Genomic DNA, 13,058 nt, shown 5'->3' with positions numbered 1-13,058 from the left:
AGGAAAAGACGGTGGGCGTGAGTGGGAAGCAAAGAAAAGGGTGGTTAGTGTGTGGGTTGGGAGCGCCGGTGAGGCTGCAGGCTGTTGGTTTGCGAGTGAAGGTGTAGGTATGTACTGGTGGAGCGGAGCAGCACGGTCTGGCGGCAAAGCTGTTGGGCAAAAGGTAAGAGAGGTGATGTGGCGGTAGTCCCCCCCCCACACACCCCGTGCAGAGCAGGGCAGGGCAGGGCAGGGCAGGCCAGGGCAGGGCAGGGCAAGGGCAGGATAGGTGTCAAGAAGGGGGCGAGGTGTTAGGTCCGGAGGCAAATATGCCAGCAGGGTGTCGCGGCGACGGTGTTGGGCAAAAGATTATGTGGTTTTGGGGAAAGGTGACGTAGTATCGGCACGCAAGGGAATGAGGTTTGAAAAGGAAGAAGAGAAGCTTCCCTGACCGAGAATCGAACCCGGGCCGCGGCGGTGAGAGCGCCGAATCCTAACCACTAGACCACCAGGGAGCGATGTGAAGTCGTCGATGGGCCAGCCTCTCGCAGAATCTCAGCCAGTCTGCTAATCTGTCTGCCAGCCGCTCGCCCCAGCCGACCGCCGGGCTATAAGCCGCTGGCCCTCCGCACCCACGTGATAGATCGCAGCCTGCCATCGCTGCCCGTGCTCCTCCCTGCCCTTTTAGCTCCGCGGAGCCCTCCGTGGCTTCCGTGCCACCTTTTAGTTATTTGCCTGGCTTGGCCCTTTCCCTGTGGCTCGTCACATTCTAAAAATGTCTAGAGGGTTCTCCAGTTGTTTTGTCGTTTCGACAGTTGATATGATAGGTCTTGCAATCTTGGGACAGAACTTTGGCAAAAAGCAGGCCCTGTGCGTTGGCCGGGAATCGAACCCGGGTCAACTGCTTGGAAGGCAGCTATGCTCACCACTATACCACCAACGCCACAACGATGGTGTGTAGTGCACATCAGCTAGCCTATAGCAGATGAGTCAGGGTTTCCTAGCACTTTACACCCTATGTAGTCTTCATGCTGACACTGACTGTAACCCCAATCCTGGCTCTGGTCCTGCACCCGGTTATCCGAGGTCCTCTCCTCTTCGTGCCTCCTGACTGCTACAATTCTGGTCTGGCAGGTCACGCCATGACAGCCACAGGGACCAGGGTCCTCGAACAGGGTTCATCATCATTATCACTATCAGCACCACCACTAGCATCAGCACCACCAGCACACCCTTCCCGATAGATCTGAGCTGTACTCCGTCGTCTGAATGGGTTTAGCATACATTTGTAAAACATTCCGCTAATCCAATGCTGAATGTGCATTTTTCTTTGCAGATTGGAAACAGGAGCAGAGCGCGTGGAGTGCAGGACACAGTTCTGGACCTGGAGTGTGCGGCCAAGGTTTAAAGGGCCCGGAGTTGCCAAAAAAAAAAAAAAAAAAAAAAGGCAAATTGTCCCATCGGGGAACGGACCCGCAGTCTCCCGCGTGACAGGCAAGAGTATTCATCACTATACTAAAGAGGATAATGGCACCCCTGCTTTTGTGAAGCTGGCCCCATTCGGACAGGCCTGCCATTCTCCAGTGCAGACCAAACACAAAAGCCTCGCGGACTCCGTGGGAACGCCTCTCCCACCACGTCAGGACCTGCAGCCCTGTGTGACAACCGAGTATCTGCCCCCTGCCGCCAGAGGTGTGAAGAGACTGCGAGGCAGCAGGAGAGGCTGGTGCGACACCTGGGCGGTCCTGCGCCGAGTCGGGGTTGAGTGGTGTGGTATGAACATTTCGAAAGGTACAGGGATTTCGTCCTGTAGGGATTTTTGTGTCCAGGAGTGTTTGGACTGGGTACTCCAGGGACACCGACTTGAGGCAGCAGACTTGAATATTGTAGGCTGAAGCAAATACTAGGCACGAGCCTAAAAGTGCTGTATTCCTGGAATCCTAGGTATATTTCTACATGAAATCTTTGACCAAAAGAGCTGTAATGAACAGACAGAAAAGACATCGGAGGTCGGCTCACACAGATTGTGAGAGGATTATATATTTGATGTATAATACATGTAGTAGCCACCCCCTTGAAATACTTAAAATTGAGTCTAAACTGAAATATGTTAGAAGCAAAACAATATATGTAGGCTTTTGGAAATTTAAAAATATAGCAGGCTTTCTCTTGGGCCACCAACCAGCTCTCAAATCATTAGTTTGTAATGCTCGGCCTTAGCTTAGCTCTTATTTTAATCGGTTTCTCTTTATCTGTGTTTCTCCTCTGGGCTTTTTACCTTTCTTTCTTTTTATCTATCTTTTCTGCTGTCTCCATGTCTGTCTGGCAACTGCCTGACTTCTGGCCCCAAGTGTGTCCCTCTCTCCCTGGTTCTCTTCATCCCTTCTTCACTTCTCTCTTGAGCCTAGATTCCTCCTTCTATTTATTCTCTCTGCCTGCCATCCCTGCCTATACCTCTTCTGCCTAGCTATTGGCAGAATATTGTTCACTTTTTTATTAGACCAATCAGGTGTTTTAGGCAGGCAAGGTGAAACAACAACACACCTTTACACAATTAAACAAATACAGCATAAACAAATGTAACATACACTTGTATCATTAAACAAATGCAGCATAACCAAATGTAATACACCTTTGCACAGTTGAAGTAATATTCCACAACATAAACAGGTCTGGTCAAGAGAAATCATTTATGGTCTGGGCTAGCACTGGACCCTGACTAAGAAAGACAGCTATTAACATCAAGTATTTTACATTGGTATGGACTTTGGTATATTGGTACAAATTTAAAGTTATTTTTGTTATACTGTGTATATGTTTCTACTTTTGTTTGGGGTATTGTGCTATGCAGCTCATTTAAAAATGTAATGTATAATGAAGAAATGCAGGTTAGTAGTTAGTCATCTATAGTAAACTTGTAATCATTAGGTATGATTTTAAGCTCATACAGAGATATGTTTTAGATAGGTGATCTTTAAGCATTTCAAAGATCTACAGAATATAACATTTAAGATGTTTAATAACCTAAGGATTTTCATGGCAGTGAGACATGTCTGCTCCTCCGGTGTGGAGGCACATGAATAAAGACACAACTCACATGGCTTTATCGGGAAGGAGATTCTCCATGGTCCCTCATGAAGTCCTGAGTTCACATCCTGAAGAATTCCTCCTTGTTTATTCTCCAAACAGTCTTTATACCAAAACATAAACTGAGGGGTAAATACATTAGCATTCTGTGTCCTAGGTAACCAGTTGAATGGCTTTTAGTCATGTCCACAACTACCTGTGTACTCTGTACTCTAGGTGGCAGGTAGGCTTGAATTAACTTCTCTATCAGGCATCCTCCAAATTACACAGAAAGGAGCAAAACAATATCCTGACCTTTTGTTAGGGCAGCGACAGCCTGTGTGGAAATCTATGTGACCACCTCAGGTGGGGCCTATGGCTTTGGAGCCTGGCTGTCACACCATATAGAAATATGGGCCTACACTTTTTATTCTATATTCCCCCTAAATGATGACAAATTTACAATGTAATTCTGTCTCTTTAAGAGACAAGCCACTCTCACTTCTTCCTGCTTGCAACCTCAGCTCTTTCTCTCCATCCCTCGCTCAGAGAGGCAGCTTCTGCCTTTCTCACCACTTCTCACCTTCCTCTCCCTCTTTCTCTCTCCCTCCTCTTCTCCCCTTTTTCCTTCCCTCCATAAACCATCTAATAAATGTCTAACTTTACTCTGTATGGTGTGTTTATCCATCTCTCTTGCCCGCCAGCTCCAGTCACATGGAGACCTACCGCGTGGTCTCGTGCACTGTCCCTGCTCGGGACTGGCTGCTTTTGGGACCCAGCAGTCCTGGAGACTTGCAGCATCTGTGCCTCCCACCCACCGCCTGCCCACACCGCTTGCTGGGGACCAGTCAGCCGCCACAACCCCTTCCCAATGCAATGCATTTTCTGACTTCCATTTTAGTTAAGGCACCCATAAAGTATGTAGGCTGGTTGAATTTGGCAGTCCATCTCACAGTCCCATAGCTCTCAGCAGCAATGAAAAAATTCAAAGTACATTTTTCACCTTTATGTGGCTTTTTTTCTTTTATATTACTTTACTCTTTCTTTAAAGGCTTTATTATTTCTAAATTATTCACTTATTTCTAAGACTGTCTATACACATTTTCTATTCTTTCCTAAGCCTACCATCATTTTTAAACACACTGTAGTTTAGAGTCCCCCCCCCCCCTTTCTGGACCTGTCTTTACTGTGTGTCTCTAGCCTTGTGAGCCAAACCTTTAAACTGCTAAGTGGCTTTGAATTGGCAACTGACTCCACCCAACTCAGGTCAATGAAAGCAGAACTTTATACCCCGTGAGGCTGTGTTCAACTGGGAGCTGTATTCAACCACCCTGCCTCTAGGAAGTTGGTGCCCCACACTGTGGCATGCGGGTTTTACTTAGCTTGCCATTTCTACTTTGTGTACCATTACAACAGAGCCTCTTAAAGGAGTCATGTCCTTTCCCCCTTTCTTTCTTTTATTTTTTTTTTCTCTTCCAGCTTTCTCAGGCCCTATGTAGGAATTCGAGCTCAATATTGGAACTCCAAAAAAAGTGTGAAATACTGAAACATTGGGACAAAGGTTATAAAGCATTAAAGCATTAACAATTCTGCGGGGGGTGGGGGGAGATGACTATCCTGAGACATGACAAAAGGAAAGATCATCAAACAGCCAGCCTTCAGCCACAGAAGGGCTCTGTTGTCAACTTACGTGACAACTACACATGCATGCTTAAGTTTCCTGACTTTGGTTATCTGCTCTGTGAAACAATCATGTTAATTCCAGGGAGAGAATGTCAGAACTGAGTTGAAATTGTAGGACCCCAGATGGTGTTGGAGAATTGTTTGGCATGGAAACTATCCCCACCCCCCACATATTTGGCCTCAGTAGTGTGTAGATGATGAGTATATAGACCAAAAATGTATGTTTTTTTAAAACATTTATTGTGTGTGTGTGTGTGTGTGTGTGTGTGTGTGTGTTTAGAGCACAGAGAAAATCAGTTTTCTCCAACTACCATTTAGGTTCCGGAGGTGAAACTCAAGCCATCAGACGTGGTAATATGTAGCGAGCTGCGTGGTGTCACACCTGATGGAGATGTATAATCAACTCCTATGGCTAAAGTATGACTTATGCCTGATCACGCAATGATCATCAGCTGCTTGCATATGCGTGGACCTATGGGCAGTGCCCACCTGGCAATCTGGGATTGGCAGCCCATGCCTACTTAAGGGCTGGGAGAGGTTTGCCCGGGAGGTCAAGGAGAGAGGGAAGAGAAAAGAGAGGAAAAAGAGAGAGGTCAGAGAGAGAGAGAGAGAGAGAGAGAGAGGAAGGAAAGAGGGGGGGGGAGAAAATGAGAGAATTGTAAAAGGTCTGGAATAAACTGCAGTGAGAAGAGCTCCGTTGGTTGCATCATCCTTGCGGGTCGAGGGTGGCCGCGACAGTAATAAGTGCCTTTACCTACTGAGCCATCTTGCCAGCTCCCATTTTCCTCTTTTGAATAGCATTTATGCTATTGCTGTTTCTTTATTAACAAATTTACTTTTTATACTTAAAAACTTTGTGTTTGTTCTGGGCGTGGTGTCACACACCTTTATTCCTAGCACTCAGGTGGCACAGGCAGGCTGGTCTCTGTAGTGAGTTTCAGGTCAGTCAGGGCTACGTAGAGAGACAACGGTCTCAAAAACCAAACCAACCCCAAAGCTCTTAACAATTTTCTTAAGTGTGTAGAGGTCAAGGTCAGACTCTTGCATATAGGGTAGGAATATCCTTGGACTGTTTTCTTACTTTTAACTGATCTTTGTTGTTCTGATGAGACTTTCAGTAACCTGTTCGGGTTATCTCACCTGGCTCACCTCAGCCAAAGTTCCCTTAGGACTGCATTGGCCTCTGAGGCGGCACAGGGACTGTGGGAGCAACGCAAAATTGAGGCCCCAGGCACTAAAAGGAGATGCGCTCTGCTTTCTAGGGTCTCCCCAGTTTCCTCACCAGCAGACAGTAGCTCGGGATTTTCCCCAAGGGCATAACAAGTGGCTACATGTAGACAGTCCTGCCTGTCAAGTAGACTCCACATCTTGTCTGACCAGCAATCGCTAAGTTAGCAGAACCAGAGTCTGCTGACCTATGGTGGTTAGGCAAGAAAATGAGCCCATTTCCTTCCTCTTTTCTTAGTTCGTCTCCTAAAGCCCTTCAGACTCTGACCCAGTTCTTGAATGACTCTGGAGATACAGATGTTTCAGAATGGACATTCTGGTGGCCGATGGCGCCTTCAGCCACTGACAATTTTCCTGCTGTTCGGTGAGTAGGGGTCGTTCTGAAATAAAGTGACGTCAGCTTTTCCTAGAGTCTGGGCTTTAGAGACATGGGCAGCACGGGACAGACGTGGTTTAGAAGCTGGGGAGATTAAAAAGGCAAGAGACTCAGGTCTGATGGTACCTGCTCATAATCCCAGCACTTGCAGGGTGGGGACAAGGAAACCAGGAGTTCAGCGTTAGCCTCAGCTGTAGTGAGTTCCAATTCCAGCCAACCTGGCTTCGTGGAGCCTTGTGGAAAAAGAGCTGGGTGTGGTGATCCTTACCTTTGTCTTAGCACTTAAGAGACAGAGGCAAGTGGCTAGTCTGTCAACACAGTGAGTTCTAGGCCAGCCAGAGCTACATAGTGATACCCTGTCACAACAACAACAACAGGATTCTAATTTCTTACTGCCCTAGTATTTTTCAAGTTCAGAATTCAGAGATTCCTTTACAGTTGCTGGGAAGTCTGTCTTGCACCAAACATTCATACTTGTTTTGCAGCCATGGCAACCCCTTGGCAGGACGAGGCGAGAAGGGTATGAGAGAGAGATAACTAGAAACAGACTCTTGAGGTGGGGGAAGAGGCTCCCAACCCATCCCAGCTTTCCTTATACACGATCCTATTTGCTTTCACCTGAAGCTGCTGCTCCACACTGACCCCTTCTCTTCTCATTTACAGCTCTTGCAGACCAGCAGACTGGTAAGTCTGTGCCTCCCTTGTTTTCATGGCACTATTTCCTTACCATCAAATGCTGTGTTTACTTTGTAGGGAAAAGTCTCTTCTACCAAGGAGCAGACTTGGGTAGTTCTCTCACAACAGGGCCTGGAGGAATCCTTAGTAATATTCTAACTGGATTCTCCAACAATGCAAGGGAAAGAGACCAGCGCAAGTACACAATTTTTTTTAATGGTTTAGACATTGAACCCAGGACCTGAGGTGTGCTATACATGCTTCCACCATTGAGTTATAACCCTTTAAAAATTTATTTTGAAACAGACTTGTTAAGTTGCCCACAGGTGGTCTTGAATTAATTATATATCACAGTCAGCTCATAAATGCTTCATCTTTTCCCTTGCTAGATGACAGTCATGAGTCATCATTATCATTCCCACATCTTTTTATTTTATTTTATTTTATTTTTTTGTTTTTTGAGACAAGGTTTCTCTGTAGCTTCGGAGCCTGTCCTGGAACTTGCTCTTGTAGACCAGGCTGGCCTCGAACTCACAGAGCTCCACCTGCATTCCCAGATCTTTACTCGGTCAATGACAGGGACTCTCTGGCCCCTGGGCTCCCCTTTGGAATCCTCCGTCTCTCAGAATTTACTTGTTCACATTCCTTTTTGCTCTCACTCTCAGCGGATCTCCCGAAGGCCGTGGTGAAACTTGAGCCCCCATGGATCCAGGTGCTCAAGGAAGACAGTGTGACATTGAAGTGCGAAGGGACCCACAACCCTGGGAACTATTCGACCCAGTGGCTCCACAATGGGAGCTCTCTCTGGAGCCAGGTCGGGCCCAACTACACGTTTAAAGCCACAGTCAATGACAGTGGAAAATACCAGTGCAGACTGGAGGAGAACATCCTCAGCGACCCTGTACAACTGGAAGTGATTGCTGGTTAGTAGATGGGCCCAGGAAGGAGCTGGGATACCAGGCCATGGGGCTCTGCCTACTGGACAGAAGTTTACAAGAAAAGGGGTGGCCTGATTTCTGGGAAACATCGGTGAGAACTTGCTGGAAAGACATTTGATCACTAGTTTCCCCTTTGACCCACTCTGCTTAGGACTGTCGGAGGGGACAGCTGTTATCTGGCTCAGTCTGAATTGAGCAAGAGGTTCAAGGCTGGTGTGACAGAAACAGAAGGAAGTTAGTACTTCATAAACATCACTCTCGTGATGGCAGTGTGGGGAAGCATGGAGACCGGAGGCCATGAGGCCTGCAAAGACAGGAGCAGGCTTCACAGGTGTGAGGAGACAGGAAGTGAGGTTTCCAAGGGAAGAACTGAAATCTGGAAACCGAGGCCAGAGATGAAGGGTAGGGCACCGTGTCTGTCAATCATGCAGATAAGGATAGGCTGTGTGATGACTTTTTATCCCCAACTGAAGTAAAAGCGTATAAAGTCATTTTAAAAACTTGAAACTGTTTTTTTGTTTGCTGTATAAAATGACATGTATTTGTGGAGGACATGGTGTGACATTTTTCTCTGTGTGTATATTGTTCGGTTCTTAAACTGGATTAGGCACATTTATGACCTCATGTTTTTCATTTCTTTATAGTATAAATATTGAAAATCCTTATTTTTGTGTGCCCCCCCATTTGGAATATACAGTATAGCCAAGGCAAGAGAGCCTCTGAGTCCAATGGTCTTTCTGTGTCGCTCAGACTGGGTCTCAGAGCTGAGCCCAGGCCCTCTGAGTCCGATGGTCTTTCTGTGTCACCCAGACTGGCTGCTGCTCCAGACCCCTCAACTCATGTTTAAGGAAGGAGAAACCATCATCTTGAGGTGCCATAGCTGGAGGAGCAAACCCCTGAACAAGATCACATTATACCAGAATGGAAAACCTATAAAATATCGTCAGTCCAACAGCACCTTCTCCATCTCCAAAGCAAATCACAGCCACAGCGGTGATTACCACTGCACAGGATACCTAGGGAAGGGACAATACAAGTCGAGGTCTGTGACCATCACTGTCCAAGGTACGGGGCCTCTGTCAGGACGTTGGAAAGGGAGAGGAGGAGACGGACAAAGGCTAAAGTTGTACAATCCCAAGTGGAGCTCTAGGAATGTCACAGCAGCAAAACTGGGCTGGGAGCAAAGAGGAGAGCAGTGAAGGCCCTGCCAGGTGAGGGCAAGTGGGCCCAGCCCAGAGTTCCTCTCTTGCGGGTGGCGGGTGGCAGGACTGCGGGGCAGCAGAGAAACAGAGCCCTGTCATGGCTGCATGGGTTCCCTGCGTCCCTAGACATCCCTAAGAGCTGAAGTGCAACTTCTTGTATCTCATACAGATGTGGCTGTGGTCGCCCTTTAGGAAATTCAGATCTATCAACATATGGGGGAAGACCGAGAGATTAAGAAGTCCATTAAGGCTCCCTGACTTATTTATCTGCTCTTGTCCTTACTTTAAGTACTCGGTGTGGTGACTTTACAAAGGCTCTGCACTAGGGACCTCACAGTTTATTCTGAATACTGTCTTAATGGCTCATTTCTTCTGATTCTCCTACCAGGTTCAGCAGATGCACTTGCCATCTCTCTACTTTGGTACCACATCTCTTTCTGCCTCATGATGTTCCTCCTGTTTGCAGTGGACACGGGCCTTTATTTCTATTTACGGAGAAACCTTCAAACCCCGGTGGAGGACTGGAGGAAATCCCTGTCAGTCAAAAAGCGTCAGGTTCCTGAGGGCAAATGACATCTCATCACATGGCAGAACAGCAATGGCAGCAACATCTTTTCAGCTCCCCCCCACCCCAGCCTTCCTTTGAAAGCAACTTAGGACCAGGCCTGATGTGTGGTCCTGTAATTACAGCTACTTAGGAGGCTGTGGCGGGAGGATCACAAGTTCAAGGCCTGCCTAGGTTACAGAGTGAGTGCAAGTCTAGACTTGATAATTTAGTAAGATCTATTTCAACAAAAGTAGGCTGGGTGGGGAGTGTATAGGTGTGTGTTTAGATGGCTCACCAGGAAAAGGCACCTGTGGCTAAGCCTGCCAACAAGAGGAGAGTTTTGTCCTTGGGACGCATATGACGGAAGGAGAGAACAAATTCCTGAAAGCTTTCCTCTGATCTCCACACACCCACCACGACAGGCTCACTGTCTCTCTCTACACAAAATAAATTAAAATGTACATTTTTTTCCATAAGAAAAGGAGAAAAAAGAAGGCGAAGAATGGTGGCAGAACTCTTATTCAGTTTACATGATGTCTTAGGTTTGACCTCCAGCAATAAAACAAAAATCAATCTGGGCTAAGGATCTCCTTTTTGTGACTTCTTCGCTCAAAATAATTGCAAAGCTTTCCCTTGTCTAAAGACTTCTCAATGTTCTCCAAGATGTTACCACATGATCTTGCCGCTCTGATCTCATTTCCTTCTGCTTTTCCTTGCTTATTCTTGGTCTTGTTTGCTCTTCTTTGAAGGCAACATCTAGGCTTCCACACACTGCCATTTTCCGTTTCAGGGGTGCCCTTGCTTACAGAAGCCCGAGTCCTGTTTCACTGTGCACTCGTCCTTGCTTTAATCGTGAATTGTTCCAAGCAAAACTCAGGCTGAGGCTTGATCCTCAGGCAGTGGTGCTAGGAGGTGGAGACCGATGGGAGGCGTTCAGTTTCAGTGCCTCCATGGTGCAGAGACCTATGTGGCATTCAGATGGCAAGGGCTGATCTGTGCCTCCACGGTGCAGAGACTGATGCTTTCCAGGAGGAATAGCGAAGCCATCCTGCAGCTTAGCAGCTTTCTCTCTCACCAACGCCCTTACTTGTTCTTGTCTGCCATGCATAGAGAGACACAAAGGAGCCAAGCAAATGTGACCACCATTTGAACTTGGACTAAAGTGTCTGTAACTGTGAACTAAAAAAGCTTTTTAAAAAAATTATAAAGAACCTAGTCTTTTTCTATAGCAACAGAAAACAGGCTAAGATAATGTCCTTTCAGGTTTTATTCAAATGCCATCAGTAATGGCTTTTTGATTCTTCAGTAGTATAACCTTATTCCTGTACCACACTCCTAAATCTCCTTTACTGCTTTGTTTTTCTCCTTCGTACTTATCATCAATCAGTGATTGATGCTCGTTTAGTATGTTGTGACTTCCCTCCTCCCACGAATTAGTCTCTCTCTCCTCTCTCTCTCTCCTCCCCCCCTCTCTCTGTCTCTCTCTCTCTCCTTCCTCTTGCTCCCCTCCTCCTCCTCCTCCTCCTCATCCTCCTTCTTCTGAAAAGTAGTCCTGGCTGTCCTAAAACTCCCTATGTGACCAGGCTGGCCTACAAACTCACAGAAATTCACCTGCCTCTGCCTCCTGAGTGCTGGTATTAAAGGCATGGGCCACCACGCCTAGCCCTCCCTCCCGTGCGCTTCCAGCCTCCCCCCCCCACACCTTTTAATCTTCTCTTAAGATGCTGACCAGAATCCTAAGTGTGCTTGCCAGTGATACCTGTCTTTCTTACTGTTTTCTTGATGACCTCCAGCCTCCTTTTATAGCTGCTTGCAGACCTCCATTGCTGATCTCAAAAGGCACAACTTATCCATCTCCCTCCTCCTGGCAGCTTCTGGGGTTTGCAGAGGGCCCACTCTGTGGTTTTCCCTCAAATTCTAATGAAGCAGTCGTTGAGTTTCTTTATGAGTTTGCTTTTAGGTTCTTTTATCTAAGAGACTGAGAACTTGCAAAAGGGAACTCTGATTCTCTAGAAGAGGCTAGGTTTTCCGGCTTTCCGAGCCCCCACCCCCCTCGCGCTGTGAGGAGGCTCTTTCTCTCTGTGTGTCTTCTGAAGCATGTGTGTGTCCTCACCTCCAATAAACACGTTTCTTCAGTTGCTGCTCCTGTCTGTGGTGCTTGCGGTTTCTTCACCACCACCTGTTGAGCTGAGATTTTTCTTGCCTTTTAGTTCTTTAACTGTCAGAGAAAACGAACTCGATCAAGACCCCTAGACTGTATCACTTTAGGAGAACCTGGTTTGTATTTCCTGGTGAAGCTCTCTCTCTCTCTCTCTCTCTCTCTCTCTCTCTCTCTCTCTCTCTCTCTCTCTCTCTCTCTCTCTCTCTCTCTCTCTGTGTGTGTGTGTGTGTGTGTGTGTGTGTGAGAGAGAGAGAGAGAGAGAGAGAGAGAGAGAGAGAGAGAGAGACAGAGAGACAGAGAGATCCAGCTTCTTCTTCAAGGCATTTTTGAATCTGAATTTCAATATAAGTCTAACATCAGACAGTCGAAATGGAATGTTCTGAATTAAAATAGATGGGACACAATAAAAAGACTCAGTCTTCACAACCTCAGACAGTGGGAAGTAAAGCGGTTTCACTGCTTGGTGAACTCACATCAGCCTTAGGGCAGTGGTTCTCAACCTGTGCCTGTGACCCTCTTGGGGGTGTCGAAGGACCCTCACAGGGGTCCCATATCCGATATTCTATATATCAGGTATTTACATTATAATTCATAATAGTAGCAAAATTACAGTTCTGAAGTAGTAGCAGAAATAATTTTAAGGTTGTGGGTCCCCACAACATGAAGAACTGTACTAAAGGGTTGCAGCGTTAGGAAGGTTGAGAACCATTGCTTTAGAACGTATGAAGGACTGATGCTACAGCAATTTATTCTAAGTCTGAATTCTGGGGTCATTCCCGTCTGAGGGAAAAAACAAAAACAAAAACAGGCTCACAGATAAAAACAAGAAGTCTTTCCAAAACACCCTGAGGACGATGCTTTTTTGGGAGAGGAACCTTACAGGATTGGTCTCAAAACCAGGAGTAGAATGCAGGCTTTTCTATGTGCAGCGTTTTCATGGGTTGCTCAGTTAGGTTCCAGAATCCCATGACCACAGCATTAAGTTTGTGTTCCTCAGTGGTAAACCAGTGAAAGAAAAAGAGTCAAATCGAAAGAACCCCACGTTCCGGAGGGAGAGTGGAGAAAAAAAAAGGAAACAAAATTGAAAAACAAGGAGTGCATTGGCCGGGAATCGAACCCGGGCCTCCCGCGTGGCAGGCGAGAATTCTACCACTGAACCACCAATGCCAGACACAACAAATGTCTTACTGTACTCCTATTTCAG

The 13,058-nt window shown here is 46.7% G+C and overlaps 1 protein-coding gene and 3 non-coding genes across 4 annotated transcripts; 1 reads left to right on the top strand and 3 right to left on the bottom strand.

The window, feature by feature from the left end:
• Positions 1 to 422: 422 nt before the first annotated feature.
• Positions 423 to 494, bottom strand: Trnae-cuc. Its single transcript has one exon. It is a non-coding gene; the product is annotated as a tRNA-Glu (tRNA).
• Positions 495 to 850: 356 nt separating this feature from the next.
• Trnag-ucc lies at positions 851 to 922 on the bottom strand. Its single transcript has one exon. It is a non-coding gene; the product is annotated as a tRNA-Gly (tRNA).
• Positions 923 to 1,405: 483 nt separating this feature from the next.
• Positions 1,406 to 10,266, top strand: Fcgr2a (Fc fragment of IgG receptor IIa). Its single transcript, XM_005348787.3, has 6 exons — positions 1,406 to 1,770; positions 6,194 to 6,319; positions 6,995 to 7,015; positions 7,672 to 7,929; positions 8,755 to 9,009; positions 9,535 to 10,266. Exons 2-6 carry the CDS (start codon positions 6,235 to 6,237, stop codon positions 9,717 to 9,719), a joined length of 804 nt encoding a protein of 267 aa, XP_005348844.1. The 5' UTR covers positions 1,406 to 1,770; positions 6,194 to 6,234; the 3' UTR covers positions 9,720 to 10,266.
• Positions 10,267 to 12,950: 2,684 nt separating this feature from the next.
• Trnag-gcc lies at positions 12,951 to 13,021 on the bottom strand. The gene has a single exon. It is a non-coding gene; the product is annotated as a tRNA-Gly (tRNA).
• Between the last annotated feature and the right edge of the window lie 37 nt (positions 13,022 to 13,058).

Source organism: Microtus ochrogaster, chromosome 6 (genome assembly GCF_000317375.1).
Source record: "Microtus ochrogaster isolate Prairie Vole_2 chromosome 6, MicOch1.0, whole genome shotgun sequence".
NCBI classification, from domain to species: Eukaryota; Metazoa; Chordata; class Mammalia; order Rodentia; family Cricetidae; genus Microtus; species Microtus ochrogaster.
Note: the sequence above shows the minus strand (reverse complement) of the source record. Positions and strands in the feature narration are given on the sequence as shown.